This window comes from Balaenoptera borealis, assembly GCF_965194805.1.
Source record: "Balaenoptera borealis genome assembly, chromosome: 4".
NCBI classification, from domain to species: domain Eukaryota; kingdom Metazoa; phylum Chordata; class Mammalia; order Artiodactyla; family Balaenopteridae; genus Balaenoptera; species Balaenoptera borealis.
In genome coordinates this window covers 60,622,627-60,641,721 of record NC_138861.1, presented here as the reverse complement: position 1 = coordinate 60,641,721, position 19,095 = coordinate 60,622,627, and the positions used below count along the sequence as shown (strand labels likewise).

At 37.6% G+C, this 19,095-nt stretch overlaps 2 protein-coding genes across 6 annotated transcripts in view; one reads left to right on the top strand and one right to left on the bottom strand.

Moving 5' to 3' along the window:
- The window catches only part of LOC309627871 (alpha-fetoprotein-like), a 263,638-nt gene that overhangs the window by 68,842 nt on the left and 175,701 nt on the right, over nt 1-19,095 (top strand). The window contains exons 13-14 of one of the 4 annotated variants that reach the window (XR_014244003.1): nt 6,842-6,943; nt 15,255-15,347. Coding sequence is in view for 1 of the 4 variants with exons in the window: in XM_082390214.1 (XP_082246340.1) it covers nt 6,842-6,844 (3 nt within the window). In the remaining 3 variants the exon portion in view is untranslated. Of the gene's footprint in view, nt 1-6,841; nt 7,124-11,458; nt 11,967-15,254; nt 15,348-19,095 lie in introns of those variants that run through there. The other 3 variants (XR_014244004.1, XR_014244002.1, XM_082390214.1) reach the window with 3 other exon arrangements.
- RASSF6 (Ras association domain family member 6) overlaps nt 1-19,095 on the bottom strand; it is a 79,659-nt gene that overhangs the window by 20,071 nt on the left and 40,493 nt on the right. For both annotated transcript variants that reach the window (XM_082390275.1, XM_082390276.1), the window contains exons 3-5: nt 12,014-12,092; nt 7,133-7,272; nt 583-680 (exon numbers count right to left, since the gene is read on the bottom strand). In XM_082390275.1, coding sequence (XP_082246401.1) covers nt 583-680; nt 7,133-7,272; nt 12,014-12,092 — 317 coding nt within the window. The remainder of the gene's footprint in view (nt 1-582; nt 681-7,132; nt 7,273-12,013; nt 12,093-19,095) is intronic.

Here is a 19,095-nt window from a genome sequence, read left to right as displayed (position 1 = left end):
TTGTCACATGTCATAGGGGGTGGCATTTTCCATTCGTTTGTCAAATTTGATATGAACTCACTTGATGTTCAAGTAGATTTCTCTTTTTTAAATAAATGTTTGAAACAACCCTATCAAATATAGTGAATGCAGTATATCTGCTTCTGAGAAGCAATGTTATATAAATATCTATTAACCAAAATGTTCAACCTCTCAAAAGATGTAAAATTCAATCTGAAGGGCTTGGTCTAACATAGAAATCTTCTGAGTTTAATAAATGATCCTAATCCTTGGGGAAAATATAAAACAATTTTATGTACACAAACTTTATTCAAACCATCAGTTCTCCCTAATCTAGTAAATCTAAGGGACTTGATGTCATTTAAAAAATAATGTTTTTATATAGCAAAGTAAGGTTCTTAAACATCATATGAGCACTGTAGTGACTTAAGTTAGTATGTTCCTAAAATATATTTTTTTAATATAAAATAAGGGTTTAATAAGTAACGGTATATAAAATGTTGAATTTCAGAAAAACATTTAGGATTCATGCTTTGTATTAGTTTAAAAAAGTCTCCTCATTAATAAGATTTTGATACTGACCTTCCTGGAAATCTGTTGCTCCAGACACTGGAATCTGAGTCCTGTCCAAATCACTAATACGGTAAAGATCATCAAATTCTCCCCAGCGTGTCATTCCCCTGAAAAGTAATAAATCTTGTAAGAGATATTATTCTATCATAAAAAGGCATAGGATGGTTTTCAGATTTACAGTATTAATATAGTGCTGTGGGCCTCTGTAGGTAGACACATCATCCTAAGTTATAACAATTTTTTATATTATTAAAATTATATTTATACCAGAGTAGTCAGCTTGCATTTTAAATAATTCTTATACTGATTTTGAGCATGTTATGACCCAATAATTCAGTTACACACTGAACCACAAGATTATATAGATTCTGTAAAACATAAGTGCCAGTGGAATTAGTAGAAACCAATATAATCCATTCGTTTTTTTTTTTAAACATCTTTATTGGAGTATAATTGCTTTACAATGGTGTGTTAGTTCCTGCTTTATAACAAAGTGAATCAGCTATACATATACATATATCTCCTCCCTCTTGCATCTCCCTCCCACCCTCCCTATCCCACCCCTCTAGGTGGTCACAAAGCACTGAGCTGATCTCCCTGTGTTATGCAGCTGCTTCCCACTAGCTATTTATTTTACATTTGGTAATGTATATATGTCCATGCCACTCTCACTTCGTCCCAGCTTACCCTTCCCCCTCCCCGCGTCCTCAAGTCCATTCTCTACGTCTGCATCTTTATTCCTGTCCTGCCCCTAGGTTCTTCAGAACCCCCCCCCCTTATTTTTTTTTTTTTTTAGATTCTATATATATGTGTTAGCATATGGTATTTGTTTTTCTTTCTGACTTACTTCACTCTGTATGACAGACTCTAGGTCCATCCACCTCTCTACAAATAACTCAATTTTGTTTCCTTTTATGGCTGAGTAATATTCCATTGTATATATATGTCACATCTTCTTTATCCATTCATCTGCCGATGGACACATATGGTCACCTTATCTTTGATAAGGGAGGCAAGAATATACAATAGAGAAAAGACAGGCTCTTCAATAAGTGGTGCTGGGAAAACTGGACAGCTACATGTAAAAGAAAGAAATTAGCACACTCCCTAACACCATACAGAATCCATTCTTATACAGATATCTCACAATGCTTTTAGGAGAGTTTAGATACAAAGTGTTTATTCTGCCAACTTGCACTAAGTTCCTGTTGTATTCAAAGCATTTTTAGGTAAAGTGACTCCAATATAGTGATATAAAGCCTATCTTTAAGATGCTTGAGCACTATAAAGAATGCAATTTATAAAGGAGGAAAGTGTATGAGAAACTTCTTTTCTGGAAAATCATGATTTATATAGGGTACTAACAATTTTCAATGCATTCTAATGCCCAGAATACATAAAACTGGGCAACTGCTTATTTTTACCAGTTGGGCCAACACTCATTGTTATTTTCTTTCTGGCTTTAGATAAGCTACTTATCTTCTCTGTGCATTAGTGTTCTCACCTATAAAATGGGGATGATTATAGTATGAGGTAGGATAAGGTTATTGAGAAGATTAAATGAGTTAATTTGTGTAAAATCCTTGAAACAGTGCCCAACACGTAGTAAGCACTCAGTATGTGTTAAAAACTATTGTGATCGTCCTCATCTTCATTGTCATCCTCATCATAATCCCCATCATCTGTATCCATTTCATGATAGGTCAGGAGCCGTTAGGGATCCAAGATATTCCTAGATGTCTCTAGGTTAATAGACACTATCGTAGCTGGGACCAGTCTTAGTCCTACTAAGAGTCTCTTCCATAATGTCTGTTTTCCTTATGACCAAAAAATATTCACCCATAGGGAATTTGTGGCATTAATTCTTCCCAAATGTCACTGGTGGCAACAACAACAAAAAATGCTTATTCATACGAATGGTGGCAAATAGGAATAAACATGGTCCTTTTCTTCCTTGATCTCTGAATTCCTTTGATGTCTTTTTACAACTTCTGTATCATTTGGGCCTCATAATAAAAGCCTTATGACATAGATAAGATAATCCTAATTATTTGTTTATTAATTTTCTAGTAAGCTGTACTATACAGAATATAGCCAGCCAAAATAAATGTCTTAAAAGTCCAAGAACTTTAGGCAATAACTTTAACTCAAAAGAGAACTGTTTTGGTCCTGACTCAGACTCTAGTTATTCTTCCTTTTTCTTTTTTCTTTTCAATTGAAGTATAGTTAATTTACAATGTTTTAGGTGTATAGCAAAGTGATTAAGATATATATATATATACGTATATATTTCCTTTTACAGATTCTTTTCCATTATAGGTTATTACAAGATATTGAATATAGTTCTTGCGCTATACAGGAGGCCCTTGTTGTTTACCTATTTTATGTATAGTAGTGTGTATCTGTTAATCCCAAGCTCCTAATTTATCCCTCCTCCAATTTTCCCCTTTGGTAACTGTAAGTTTGTTTTCTGTATCTGTGAGTCTATTTCTGTTTTGTAAATAAGTTCATTTGTATCATTTTTTTAGATTCCACATATAAGTGATATTTGTGGTATTTGTCTTTGTCTGACTTACTTCACTCAGTATGATGTTCTCCAGGTCCATCCACGTTGCTGCAAATGGAATTATTTAATTCTTTTTTATGGCTGAGTAATATTCCATTATATATATATATATATATATATATATATATATATATATATATATACACACACACACACACACACACAACATCATCTTTATACATTCATCTTTTGATGGGCATTTAGGTTGCTTCCAAGTCTTGGCTACTGTAAATAGTGCCGCTATGAACATTGGGGTTCATGTATCTTTTCAAATTAGAGTTTTAATCTTCTACAGATATATGCCCAGGAGTGGGATTGCAGTATCATATGGTAACTCTATTTTTAGATTTTTAAGGAACCTCCATAATGTTCTCCATAGCGGCTGCACCAATTTACATTGCCACCAACAGTGTAGGAGGGCTCCCTTTTCTAGTTATTCTTATGATAGATAAAATTATCAATTTTCCCCAATCTATAGAAGATTAATTAAAAAAGGCAGATGTGATTATCATAGAAAGAGTGATAGCAATGGAAAAGACAGAATACCAACGAAAAATGGAAACTAAAAAGGCAAAGCACCCCGGTGCTATCTCCCATGGGGGAAGATGACAGAGCCCAAGCACACCAGACCAGTGATGTGCTATAAATTCTTGGTAATCCTGCCCAGCTTCACCCCTGTCCTCACCTTCTCTCAGCTTAGTGGTGTCACACAAATACAGAGAAACAAACATGCCTCAATATGGTCAGTGTTTGGCCCATTTTCCTTCCTACCATCTTAGCAAAAATAAACAACTCCCCCATCACCCCCAAACCCACCCGTTTTCAGCTCTGGATTGTGTAATTTGAAGCGTCTCCACATACAACTGTGCAAGTGACTAAGCTTGAAGGCAGTTACCCAAAGTTTTCCAAAGAAAACTGGTTGGGACTTCAAGTAATATCAAATAGTTTAACTTGCCCAAGCACAGGACTGTTAGCGTTGCCCTGATCAAGCTTCAGGATATACACCATTAGCAAATTTAAACTGTGGGGAGGTTTTCTAATGAGCTGCAAAATAAAAAGGAGGTAGAAATTTGACAGACACATAGAAGGCGGCCACTTCTCTACCCACATTGTAAAAGAAAAAACACTACTGATGTCATTCAAATGTACACCTGTCCAGTTTTTGCTCTTTATGCCATTCTGCCATGACTTGTCCAATGCACGTCAAAGCAGACTTTGGAAAGACATTAAAAGCAGAAATGAAAACTGATGCAAGCAAACATAACCTCAATAAAGCTGTTTTTACGAAAAATTTCCAAAACAAAATACTTGGACCAGATATGAGAGATCAAAGTACTGTCCGTAGAATTGTTTCCATAAAAGATCACAAGTGGTCACAGCTCAAACTGATTTATTTTTAAACTTATACCGCTCCCATTAAGCTGATTCAGTGTGACTCATTTCAAAGATAATTAAAACAAACTAGCTTGACAAACTGATGATTCTCCCCAACGGTGAATTGAAAGAAAAGATTGCAGCCCTTCCTGCAGCTGAGTACACAACTTCCACGTCTTTCATTCCACATTCCATATCCATCCACTGGAGATATTAATCTGTGATCCTGAGAGAGTAGAGGTATAAGTTCTGCCCACACAAACCCAGTGTGGGAAAGAGAACAATAAGAATTCTTAGGGAGTGAGGGAATAGTCCATTTCCTTACACAATTTCACTCAAGGCTCAGAGTTTAAATGAATACCACCTTGAGGGTGGCAACCAGAGTGAGGGTGTCTAGGATTGGATTGAAACAAAGTGGCTCTGCACCCCACTAGGGAATCAGAGACCAAGGATCTTTTTCTGACAGTTCTTACCCACCAGAAAAATCTGATACACTGCACTTCAAATATTCTCCCAGTAAGTCTCATTACTGTGGTAAAGGGCAAGCAAAGTTTTCTAGGGTAGTCTTTCTCAACTTTATTATTTTTTTTCTCAGCTTTAAACTAAAGGAGATAATTTATGTTTGTTTCACATCACTGTTCTGATAAACAATAAGAAAAGGCAAATGGAGTCTATGGAAGGCACATCATAAGGAGATTAATTTATAATCTGCCACAGAATATGGAAAGGCAGCAATATACCTTCTCTACCTGGGCTTCTGAAACTCATCCTCAAATTCAGTGTCTCTAGGAACAAGGGTTTGAATTTTAATTGGAGAAATTAAAGAAAATATCTTGGGATATCCATTCAAAATCGTGATAGCTTAATGTGATAATACAGGTAGCTTACTGCATATCTTTGACATCCTCCCATAGTGTTCCACATTAATCAAGCGTTCATGATTCAAATAATTTAAATGCATCAAAAAGAGCTGGCTGCTCAGAGAACTTTGCAATTAGGTAATAGGAAGAATGATAGCTAATTTTGCCAAATTCATACCTTGTACAGTTTCCTAAAGGCCCAGGGGTAATTTTTACTTTTAAATGATGCTCCTCGTCCTTTAGAATCATCAGCCCCATCCATCTTCTAGTACCTGAAGGTGAGGGATGCAGGGCTTCATCAGGCTGCCTAAGTCTGTCATTTCTCTTCTGCTCTTCATAAGTACTGGACCCTTTGCCCTTCATTAGTCTGGATGGGAGACTAATCAGAAGTGGTAGATGGGGAGACAGTTTACCCAACAGAGCAGAGGTAATTTAACCACCAGAATTCCGTGGGCTTCATTCGATACTAAATTCTGAGTCCTCTCTTTGTGCCGACACACTGCTGAGCACCGGGATAAAGACGAATAAAGCATGCTCCTTACCCTTGAGGAGCTCACAGGCCAGAGGGGGAGGCAGGGGTTTAAAAATACAGTTAACGGCGTGCTCTGAAAGGGATATAGAAAAGTTGTCAGGGCACCTACTACAGGGTCAGAAAAGGCTCTCTGGAGAACGTGTTACCGACCTGAATCTTAAAGGATTGGTGGAAGAGTCTAGCAAACGGATGTCGAGAAGCAGATAGGCTTCCAGGCAGAGAGTCAGGAAAGTAAGAAACTGCATGATATGTGTAGGGAATAATAAAATGTTCAGAATTGCTGGAACCTCACGTTTGAGAAAGATTGGCAAGGTGCAAATCACAGTGGGACTTCAGTGTTTTCCCCAAAGGAAAAGTGGTGCTTCCCTCAAGGTGATAACCGATTTTCCTTGGTTATGACCAAAGGTCAGATTGAGGAAAAGGTCAATCTCTACTGCTCTCTCTCCATCCTCTCTCCTGCTAGAACTCCAGCTCATCTAGTTATGGATAGAAGGATGGATGAAGAGAACGCTTGATACCTCCATGTATACACGAAAGGGAGATGCGTAAGAAAGTCAAGGATTAAAAAGGAAAGGGAGAAGGGAGGGAGGAAGAAAACAATACTTATATCTGTGATTTCTTTGGGAATATTTATTAATTTTTCTAAAAATTGTAAAGGATAATGAAAATATATATCTCAGCCCAACTTATATATTCAAGGTACAGTTGCATAATCCCACACAGAGTACTGTTTTGTGCATTTACTGTACTTCACATGCATTTTGTCCTGATCCTAACAGGACACAGTAATCAGATGGAACAAAATTAAGTCTCCTTTCCAGAAAGCAGGAAAAGCCCTTTGTTCTAAGAAGAGGAGAAATTTAAATTTTATCCCCCCCTTTTTGGTGATAAGACCAGGGCTAATGAAATCTTGCCTTTACATTTTGTTTTTTCTAGTGAAAGAATACAGTCTCCCAGAAGAGAAGGAATACAGCAGAGAGGTCAAGAGCCAGACTCTGGCACCCATAGACCTGAGGTCCAGTCCAGTTCTGCTACATGGTAATTGGGGATCTTGCACAAACTACCTAACCTCTCAGAGCCCTGGTTTCTGAACACCTACGTCCTAGAGTTGATGGGGGATTAAATGAGGTTGTGTATAAACGTTAGAGCTTTCATCCTTGAGGCACACAAAAAAGGTAAATATGAAGATCATCTTCTAAGGAATTAAAATCATAAAAGGTAGCTCACCTTTTGGAAAAGACATCTGGTGACTTCAGCACAGTGAAAGAAGGGATTTGTTTCTCATCTTGTATTTTCAGTTGTATAGGCCGCTTTACTCCCCAGAAAATGTCCAGCGTTCCTTCAACAATTAGTTTACCATCGTCAGTCTAGGGAAGAAACCAATCATCTCAAACACTATTTTTGTATTATTTATAGAGGCAAGTGTTTTAACTGAAGATGTAGAAATGAAGTCTGTAAGACATCTTAATAGATAAAAAATAAATTCCCAGGTGGGACTGTTTGGCTTTTAAATTTATCTACAAAACAATTCTATTTTTGAAACATTCTTTTATTTTTGAAAACAGCTATAACCAGCAAAGTCATAATAGTAGTGACATGCCCACCAGAGGGCACAGTATGCTAAAATATTTTCTGAACTCTGCTTCTTCAATTAAGTGGAATTTTAATTCTTTAATTCTATTTAGCTTAAAATTAAAGCAGAATTAAAAACTGTGCTAAAGTAGAAATCAGAAGAACAGCTATTGTTCAGTTTAGTGGCTATTTTCTCATTTCTGAACAGGAAAAATTTAGCTCACAAACTTATGCAGAACAAGTGAAATAATGTATGTAAAAACACAGTGTAAAATACACAACAAATTATATTTTTGAAAAAAATCAATAGCACTTGAATAATCTCTTTTAAGTTGGAACTATTATAACAAAAGAAGGAAATTCTATGCAAAGAAAAATTAGTAAACAGGATTGAACACTTACTTATCCTGTGGATGTAGATATTAATACCAAAGCACATTCCCATAGAATGTATTTTCTAATCTTTCTCTCTTATATATGTAAAAGTCTGTTACTAATGTAGTGTTATTATTATAGTAAATTTGGAAAATATAGAAAGAATATTCCAACTATCCACTAACTACTCTAACATGCAATAACTACTTGTTATTATGAAAAATCAATAATTAGAAAACATTATAAACACAAATGACTCAATTCTTATTTGAGAGTGTAATGAAAACTCCAGACTCTGGAATCAGACAGACCTGTGTTTGAACTCTGTCTCTGCCATTTCCTAGCCGTGTTCTCTTGGGCAAGATGTCAAACATCTATAAAACTGGGCTGCTTCTTCTGAAGAATGAAATCATAACAATCCTTGATTCATAGGACCTCGTATTTAAAGTGCTCAATAAATGTTATTGCTTATTATTTCTTTGGCTGACAAACCTACTTTGGAGTCACTCCTGAAACAAAATTTTGCTCTTTCTCCCCCTTTTGAGTTCATATCTCAGATCACTGTGAGGTCAGGTACCAATCAGTTGTCCTTAACAGCCAAACATAATTTGCTCTCTGAAATGGCAGTACACGATGCAGAGCCTACATTTTAGTTATTGATGTATAAATCTTTTCGTGGCTTAATTATACTACAATGAATCCCTTATATCAAAAACTCATAGAATAACTGCTCTTCTGAGGTTATCTAACTTTTGCTTTCAAGAAGAAATACTCCAACTATTATCAGAAAATGAGGTTTTCTCATGTAAGGAATATCAGAATATTTTTTAATTTCAGAAACCATCTCTAGGACTTCCCTGGTGGCGCAGAGGTTAAGAATCCGCCTGCCAATGCAGGGGACACGGGTTCAAGCCCTGGTCCGGGAGGACCCTACATGCCAAGGAGCAACGAGGCCTGTGGGCCACAACTACTGAGCCTGTGCTCTAGAGCCCGTAAGCCACAACTACTGAGGCTGCGTGCCACAACTACTGAAGCCTGTGCACCTAGAGCCTGTGCTCCACAAGAGAAGCCACTACAGTGAGAAGCCTGCACACCGCAACCAAAAGTAGCCCCCGTTCGCTGCAACTAGAGAAAGCCTGTGCGCAGCAACGAAGACCCAGTGTAGCCATAAATAAATAAATAAATTTAATTAAAAAAAAAAAAAAAAGAAATCATCCCTTTTGAAAGTAACTAAATAAATTATCCCTGAAGGCTTGTTTATACTTATCTAATCTCATTGTCTCAATCTTTAGGCCTTTTCTCTTCTAGATCTACACCAATACCCTTGGTGATCTCAATGATCCTTATACGCCATCTCTAAACTAATAGCTCACAACTTTAGATATACAGCCCAAACCTTCCCCTAAACTTCAGTTGTCAAACTTGACATCAAATTTAATATGTTCCTAATTAACTTTTGATCTTTCTTCCTGTAAATATTTTCCTTTCCCAGTCTTCCCCATCTTGGTAAATAGAACCCCCATCTTTCCAGTTGTTCAGGTCAACATTTTTAAAGTCACCATTAATCTTTCTTTCATACTTAACCTCTCAAAATCCAATATGTTAGCAAATCCTATTAGCTTTATCTTAAAAATATATCCCCGATATGGCTATACTCACCATGGGTACTACCACAATTCTAGTTTATATCATTGTCATTGTTTGCCTGATTATTGCAACAGTTTCTTTGTGGTCTACCTCATTCTTCTCTTGCCCCTCTATGTATTCCTAGTAGCTAGAGAGATCGTTTTATTTTTACTTTTTTAACTTTTTATTTTATATTGGAGTATAGTTGATTAACAATGTTGTGTTAGTTTCAGGTATACAGCAAAGTGATTCAGCTATACATATATATGTATCTATTCTTTTTCAAATTCTTTTCCCATTTAGATTGTTACATAATATTGAGCAGGTTCCCTGTGCTGTACAGTAGGTCCTTGTTAGTTATCCACTTTAAATATAGCAGTGTGTACATGTCAATCCCAAACTCCCTAACTATCCCTCCCCCCCCTTCCCCCCGGTAACCATGAGTTCGTTAGAGAGATCCTTTTAAAATGAATCTTTAGATAATACCACAACTCCTCAGTGGCTTTCCATCTCATTCCAAGTACAAGCTGAAGTCTTCACAATGATCTATAAGAGCCTACATGCTCTGGTGCCCTCTCCTTCTCAGTTCTCTCTATAGCTTCCTTGTTCTCTACTATCCCATTCCCACAAGGTCCCTGCTGCACTGGCTTCCCCACCGTACCTCAGTTACACCAGCCAGGCTCAGGACCTTTATTGGGCTGCTGGATATGTCTGTGTCTGGAATGTGTGTCCCACAGACTTCTACAAGGTTTGCTCCCTGACATCTTTCAGTCTTTGGTCAAATGTTCCTCTTTCCCCATCCACTTAGATTCCTGAGCCCTCTACCCTACTTTGTTATTCTCCACAGCCTTTCTTTTTTTGGCTGCATTGGGTCTTCATTGCTGCACGTGGGCTTTCTCTAGTTGCGGCGAGCAGGGGCTACTCTTTGTTGCGGTGCGCGGGCTTCTCATTGTGGTGGCTTCTCTTGTTGCAGAGCACGGGCTCTAGGTGCGCAGGCTTCAGTAGCTGCAGCACGTAGCTGCAGTAGGCAACTCAGTAGTTGTGTCGCACAGGCTTAGTTGCTCCGCAGCATGTGGGATCTTCCCGGACCAGGGCTCGAACCCGTTTCCCCTGCATTGACAGGCAGATTCTTAACCACTGTGCCACCAGGGAAGTCCCTCTCCACAGCCTTTATCGCCATTGGATACACAGTTTACTTTTTTGTTTCTTTTCTGACTACTAAAATGTAAGCAGCATGAAGGCAGGACATTGTCTAGTTTCTTCACTGCTATGTCTCTAGCTTTTAGAACAATGTCTGCTGTGTTGTATACAATAAATATTCATTAAATTAATTAATCAGAGATTTAGAAAGCTACATGCTATTCTCCATGGACTGCCCCTTTTAACAGTGTCCATCATTGTAACTAAGTCAGAGACTTGAAAATTCCGGATTCTAACTTTATTGACGGTGAGTAAAGATGGAAAGATTAAGCAATCTGATATTCTCACTGTAAACTTTACTTCATACAGTTTTAAAAAATTATGTAAGACAGGACACTTTATTCTAAAAAATCAAATGACTTTTGCAAATTGAGCACTGATTCACAGAATAGGAAATGACATGCCTCGACTTATATGTCTGTCACATCAAAATTCAAACATTTTCCTAAAGGAAACGAACTTTTTAACATCATGAATTCTGTGGAAACAACTGAATTAAAATATAAAATCATTTTCTTAAAGTTTTGATCTTTTCTTAAATTTTATATTTTTACAGTTACCTATATGAGAGATCTAAGATACAGGATAATATTGAAATAATTTAAAATTAGGCCATTTAAAAAATTTAGGCCCATTTCTTTATAAAGGGATTAGTTATTTCCTACTTCTGTAGGAAATTACATATAGGAAGGTAATTGAAATGTCCAATCAAACTAAATCGTTTAAGCTCACTAGTAAAGGCCAGAGAGGTTTATAAATTTCCTTCTGTTCCAATTGCAGATTTAAGCCAATGGTGGCCGAAAGTCAATGCTGTACACATTTGAAGATCTGAAACATAGGTAGAAAGTTCTAATGTTCCCTAGGACCAGGAAGATATTGCAAAGATGTGAAGTGAGTCCCATTAGAATACAAGACTGAGTAGGAAGACCTGTGGAGAATGAGGCATTAAAAAAAACAATCTAAGGCCACTTTGTACAGTAGCCTGCCAGTTGCAACCTTAAAAATGCTTGCTGAATTGTTTCTAGGATAGATTTTTAATGGAATTGCTGTTCAAAAGATGTTCATACTCTGTTTTTAAAGTAGAAAGCAAATATGTCATTAAAGTTGTTTTAAACTTTTTCCCATTCTAAAAAATACTTGGAAAGTCACAGATGTTTCAGGACTAGGATTTTGCAATATAGTCTAAAACTGAAAAATCATGATCAAGTTAAAGATTCACCTGTTTCTCCCAGACCATTTGCGTTATGGACTCCAACTTATCCTGACTTCTCTGTACTTTTATGGATTTTTTTCTCCTGTGAATCAAACTGTACTGCATTTCTTTGACGGGCTTACCTGTCCATATAAAATATGCAGATTTTTCTGGTTCTTATAAAAGATGTTATAGGTCTCCAATAAAGAATTAAGTTGTTCCCTAAAAAAACAATATTACATTCAGTTACAATCAGTCTTAGGCTCTTTAATGGTAGAAGGCAATAATGGTGCCTTCAGTTCAAAAACATATGAGATAGGAAAAAATGGTTCAATGGAATCTTTACTATTCTGTCATTTTAATACAGGTCATTGAAAACTGAAGCCTTCTTAGGACATCAACAAGTGTTGAAGATGTTAATTCATAAATAAATAATCAAAGTAAAACAAATAAAATCTGGTCTTAGGTGGTTACTTTCCCTTAGTGAAGATGTGTGTTAATAATTTCAAAGTTGAATTTGATTTTTAAAAAGTCCTTCAAAATTTTCCATAATGAAGAAATGACTGGCTGCAAAGAGCTGTTTGAATTGAATATATAATCTAAAGCAGTGGTTCTCAACCCATTTAAGTCACAGTATCTTTTGAAACCCTGATGAAAGCTTTGGCTTCCCTGCAGGGGTTTGGGTTAATCCTATATATAAACACATAGTTTTGCATATACAATGTGTAGTAGCTAATTTATGTGCTATTTTGAAAGACTTTCCTGATAAACAAGGAAGGAGTTATTTTCCACATAGTGTAAGTATAGGTTCTTTTTATCTGACAGTGACAAACTGACATTTAAAAATATTCTTTGTTTAAAATTCTGGAGTAAAAGGGAATTCCCTGGCTGTCCAGTGGTTAGGACTCCAGGCTTTCATGGCCAAGGGCCCAGGTTTGATCGCTGTTCAGGGACCAAAGATCCCACAAGCTGTGTAGTGCGGCCAAAAAAAAAAAAAAAAAATTCTGGAGTGTATACATCAAAATATTTCTAGTGGGTGGTAGGATTTGAGATGATTTTAAATATTTTTCTACTGTCCTCTCTGTTGTCAAGTTCTTCCCGGGGTTGTTGTTGTTTTTATAAAATTTTGAGTTAGTTTTATTTTGACAGTTAACAATTAAAATATTTTCATAAGAGAATAAATAAATAAATAACCAAAGGATGGAAAATAACTGCAGGCAAAGTGGTGAGGAAAGTGTTCTGTAGCAGGAGGCAGCTGTAAAACAGATTTCATTTCACATTCCTTTTTTGTTTTACAACATTTAATCAACCTAAATTAAGCACCTAGTATGTGCCTGACTTTATGCTTTCCACTGGAGATCCAGCAACAGCTCAGGAGTGGTTGTTGCTCCTGAACATCTCACCCTCTGTGGCAGGTGAGCTCTGGCAACGGGAATGCTGGTTCCTGCCACACCTCCGTCCTCCCTTTGTGCTACCACAGCTCAAGATGCTGCTCTCACTCACCCTGCTGGTCCAAGCTATCTTCTCTCACCTGCATTATGGCAACAGTCTCCTAAAAGCCTCCCTGTGTTTGTTGTCTATTCTCAACAGCAGGAGTTATTTTAAGACAAACCTGATCACCTCTCTCCTTTGCACAAAGCTCTTCAATATCTTCTCATCATTAGAATAAAAACCAATATCCTTCCAATGACTTCAAAGGCCAGTTGGGCTCTGACCCCTGTTACACCTTCCATCTCATTTCTACTTCTCTTTCCTTCACTCACTGAACTCTAGCCGCTGGCCTCCTTGATGTTCCTTGAGTACTCCAGGCACATTCTCACCCCAGGGCCTTTGTACATGATGATCCCTCTGCCCAGAATGACCTCCCCCACGCCATCACACTGTTAGTGCATTCATTTTTTTTTTAGCTATTTACTCCAACGTCACCTGCTCAAGGAGTCCTTCTTGACAACCAAATCTGAAAGTTTGCCTTCTCCCAACATTCATATCCTGCTTTCCTCCTTACCTCTGCCCCTTAGTCACCATCTAACCTTGAATATATTTTATTTATTTATCTTATATTCTGTCTCCTTCACTAGACTGTAGCTCCAAGAGACTAGGCTTGCTTCCATGTTTCGTTCACACTATGTTTCATGTGCCTGGAAGAGAGCATGGCACATAGTAAGAACTCAACAAACACTGGTTGAATGAAGTGATCAGAAGAAGTCTTATTCCTAAAATAAAACCAAACATATCAACAGGTGGAAAGCTTTTTTATATAAGTTGTTTTATGGGGGAGACATCTCATGATATTAAACTTCCAGGTATAGTAATTGATAAAATCCCTTTGATCTTCAATACCTGTCTCCCTCCCATAAGAATACTTGGCTCCATGAGGGCAGGAATTTTGGTCTATTTTATTCATTGCTGTCTTCCCAGTGCTTAGAGCAGAGCTTTGCGCATAGTGGGCTCTTATTCAATAAGCATTTAATGAATACTGAATGACAGAGTTCATGTATATTGATTTTTATGTTTGAGATCAGGTAAACATACTTTCCACTTGACTTTTCTCACTTGTAATTTTTAATGCGCACATTTCCAAGGATCAGGACACTCCACACAAACACCACATAAAAAAATTCTACAGAATTCCTCCATGTTATTATTCCATTTCCCAACTGGCTAACTTTAGAATTTTAGTGCTGATGAATATTTCTGTTCTAAACATCACTGGGCACACAAGGGATTTTGTTTCATTGGAGTCATTGCTGTGGGATGGTTCCTTAAAATTAACATACTGGTAAAGAGCATGAAGACTTTTATAGCTCTCATTATTGGGTGCCAGGGCAGCATACAGAAATTTCCAGTTCACTTGGGATGCAACTCCTGATATGCTGAGCTGTGAGAGTTGTTATTAAAGTAAATGAATTTTTACATAAACTTATTCCCTCAGCTTCTGTTTCTGGTTAAACTGCATGATAAGGTATGGTACAAGTATCCTTCAAAGTATTTACCTCAGGACCATGTTTGATTAGAAAGATTATTCTCTGGGAACAAGCTACTTGGAAAATGTTTCTGTATCTGAAGAAACCTGACTAGATCTTTCTGCACAGAAATAAGTCTCCAAATGACCCAGGGAGTCAGCAAACTGTGGTCCCAGGCCACCTGCTTTTGCAAATAAAGTTTTATTGGAATACAGCCACACTAATTTGTTTGCCTATTGTCTATAGCTGCTTTCTTTCTATAACTGCAGAGTTGAGTAGTTGTGATACAAACCATATGGCCCACAAAGCCTAAAATATTTATTATCTGACCCTTTACAGAGGTAGTTGGCCAACCTATAAACTATGTGTGACACAGGGTAACTAAATACCACAGAAATCTTCCATATTTTTCTCACCACAGGCAGGGTCTTTCCGACTCTCAATGAAACTTTGAAGGATTTTGGCATGTGGAAGAAGAAAAGAGTTCAGTCAAATAGCGTTGGGATAAAATTAGGTAAGTTAATGGTGCCATAAAGTGAGAAACTAGAAAAGAAAATCCAGATGTTAGGTAAACAACTATAGTAATGGTGTATGCATTCCAAGTATTAAAACTTCATCACATTTTAATCGTATGGACTTTACCAGAGGAACTTTGAAAATGATTAGTTTATGCACCTGATGAAGCAATGGGTTAATACAACACGAGGATAAAGTGTAGCCTGCAACATTCTCACTCGACTTGTTGGCATTAAGGGCACAAAGAGCTGAAGAAGTTATTGTCAAGTTGATTATCTCTTATCTGCTGACTGATTCGAATTTTGTCCTCTAACAGAAGACCTGTCCTAATGGTCATCATTCATACATTTGCTGTGTGAGCACAATAAAGAGGTCTCAGCCATACACTGAGGTGGGTGAGAGCTTGAAGGAATAGACTCTGCCTACTGTGCACTTTGGAGGGGAAGGATTAAGCAAGAAGAGTGTGAGGAGCTTACCAGGCAAAGAAAATATTAACAAGGACATTCTAGATATTTCTGTAGTTTTTGTGACAAAAGCTCAGCGAGTTGGGACTCTAAGAGTAGAACATGTAAAATGGGGAATGGTGAGTGATGAAGAAGCAGGCAGGAACCTTGTGAACCATTTTAAGAAGCTTAAAATTCACCCTGCAGGCAATGGGCAGTTACCTGAGGTTGCAGGCAAGTGTAAGGTATGATGTGCCTAAGGGCCACTAGGGAGCTTATGGAAGACAGATTGCAGGACAAAACAACACGGAGGCAGCAAGATGAGTGGAACAATTGCAATGGTACTGGGGTAGAGAGCCAAGGCTATGTTCTGTGGAAAGGTGATCAAATGTCCCTCATGTACAGAAGAATCTAAAGTCTAGAAGAGACCTAAAATAAGTATAGGGATTATTTGGTTTAGGAGATCCAAAGGCCACCATTAAAGTGTTATCTAGGCAGTCCCTAGTCAGGAAAGGGAAGACTGATTTAATATACATGGTGACTTGTCAGTGGTAGTTATAATGTATTTTTTAGGATTTAACTTAAATGTTAGCTATGGACCTCCCTATCTCATAAAAAAGGAAAAAAATCATCTGTGTACTTTTCCCTCTCAGCCCCAAAGAGTCCCCCACCCAGCCTAGACCAGACTGCTTAGCAGCTGTTCAACTGCCCTAACAAAGCTATAAAGTGGGTGATAAGAAATGAATTCCATATCCAGTCTTCTCAGTTTACAAATTTGTCTAGAAGCCACAGGGACACCCAAGAAGTTGGCATGGTACAAACAGCCTGTATAGCAATACTTTATGTGTGATACATAAATTGATTTTCTAAGAAGAGCTTGGTTTTCTTGAACATGAAATACTGTATCATAATATATCGTAAGAATTTTAAAAAAACATTATCACATAATATATAACATGAATAGTGTTTTTATAAAACTAAGGAATAGCAAACTTCCATGTAAACTGGACTTCTAACTGAATGAACACATAGAGTCATAAGCTTCCCTGGGACAGAAGCTGGCACTGTGCACTGACAGTACAGAGAGGGGACCCTGATAGATGCAGATGGACACACAGAATTAGTCATTACAGCTCCTGGGTGAGTGCTAACCAGGGAAGGACTTAACATGGGGGGGCGATAGGTGTAGGGGAATGATGCCAGGGCTCCTGCTCCTTTAAGGTTCCCTGTTCCTGTTAAGGCTCCCAGCTCAGTTTTAATGAGTAAAAGTGGATCCAGAGTTGACTGTAAAATGCTTAGGTGTACTTTGCACTTTGTGGTCTGAATTGCATCTGCTCAGCAGATGGGAATTACCCACATTCTGACGTTCGTCATGAATAATGGGCTGAGCAAGAGAGGAGTTCCTCAATCTTATCACGCTATTTGGCCGGAAGAAACACTTTGTATTTAATTTTATAAACTGTAATATGCATTGACATATTGGGCAGCACGAAGAGTGGAAATGAGTTATGCCCTACATCCACAGATAGAATGAATGTCAAATTTTAGTTGTAATAAGAGTTCTCCCTCATTTTAGTAATGACTTACAGCATAGTTCAGTGGCTATCTGATCCTTTTCCTGGAAACCAAAAAACCCCATCTCATTCTTTACTAAGTGAGTCTTACAATTTGGACAAAGGCAAACCAGAAATACTGTTGTATGTTGTAGCCCAACACAAGCTTCAGAGATTGCCACATGACACAAAATAAACTTCAGTGGAAAATACAACCCAATGTAGGCACCAAAGGCAAATTTGGCCATGGCTGTGCTTCCTGAGTTTGTGTTATTTCTGCCTCTTGGAGACTTGCTGAAAAATGTTCAGGCTCCCAGCCAGGCAGACACCGAACCACATAGTGACAGCAGCACTAGAGACAGCATTCTGCTGTGTGTATTGCCATGTTTAAGAGCAGGAACCTAAAACATTCGAAAGAGTCTTTTCCGCGAGATGAGGAATTGAGGTAGAATAAAAATGCTAGCTTGCTCTCTTACACAGTCACCCCTCCCAATTTTGTTCATAATGTTACATTTTAGCAATGAGATTAACTATTTAATGTCAGGTTCAAAAAACTGAATTTGAAACTTAGAATTATTTTTACAAAAATCATATTAACACGTAAAGATAGCAAATTGATCATTTCCTGGGAATTAAGGTTGTGATTTTTTATTTTATGTGTTGTAGTTCTGTATACTTTTCAAACTCTATATAGTAAGTGCATAATACAGTCATAATGTTTTCATAATTTTGCTTCCATAAACATGTAATATGAACTCCTGTATGTTTTTGGAAAGGGGAACCAGGAAATATGGGGACAAAAGAACGAGTAAAGCCTTATCATTAAGCTCTTTGCCAAGACAAACCATCATTCCATATTACTGACGTCTGCAAGCAGTAGCAGAATTCTCTTAACCCACATTATCCTTCGTCACTGTCAACTTGAATCCTGGAATTAAAATTGCAAACTCCTGCCACCCCTCTTCCATAAGTGGCTACAGCTCCAGTTCTTTTTGTCTTTGGCCTCATCTCCTGGCTCAAATGATAAGGAAAGAAGACTGCTTTTCAACCTTTGCTTAGAGACTTTCTTCAGCTAGCAAAGTAGGTTATTCATTTCCATTGCAAATGAAGGGATTGGGTTCCACAGTTTGAATACTGAGAAGCTGGGAAGGGAAGGGCTATCTCGATTGAAGCAAAAATGCAAAACCTGAATGATCAGGGAGCCCTGAATTTGTTTAACTCTCCCGACTTCCTTCAAAGGGCCGCCCTTTTTGAAAAGGAAGGGTTTTGAACATCTTTAGCAACTCTGCTCAAGTATCATTAATTATTGCTGGTGGTTGGGATGATGGTGCCTGTGATTTGTTTGCCTTTTTCTTCCAAGCAGTTCTATTCTAGACCCTAAGTCTCTGTCAGTGCTGACAATTGATAATGAAAAGGACCTGGGAGTTTCCTGAAATCCATTAGTAATCTAATCAGTAAGGTAATATAACTAGACTTGTCTCACCTCCACCACATAACCACCCTCTGGCTGCTTTTGGCCATTTTGTGACTTTTGTATTTTCTGAGGTATACATCTTTTTAAGATTACCCCTGTAAACAATGGCCCTGGAGCCATTAATGAATAGATCTATCAACTTCTCTCAGGTCCTTAACACCTAGAACTCAGATAAGAGCAAAAGGATTAAAGATTAAGGTATAATTTCACAATATTAAAAAGGAATTTGAAGTGACTGATGGCTAGTCGGTTGATAGAAAACAAAAACCCCCAAAA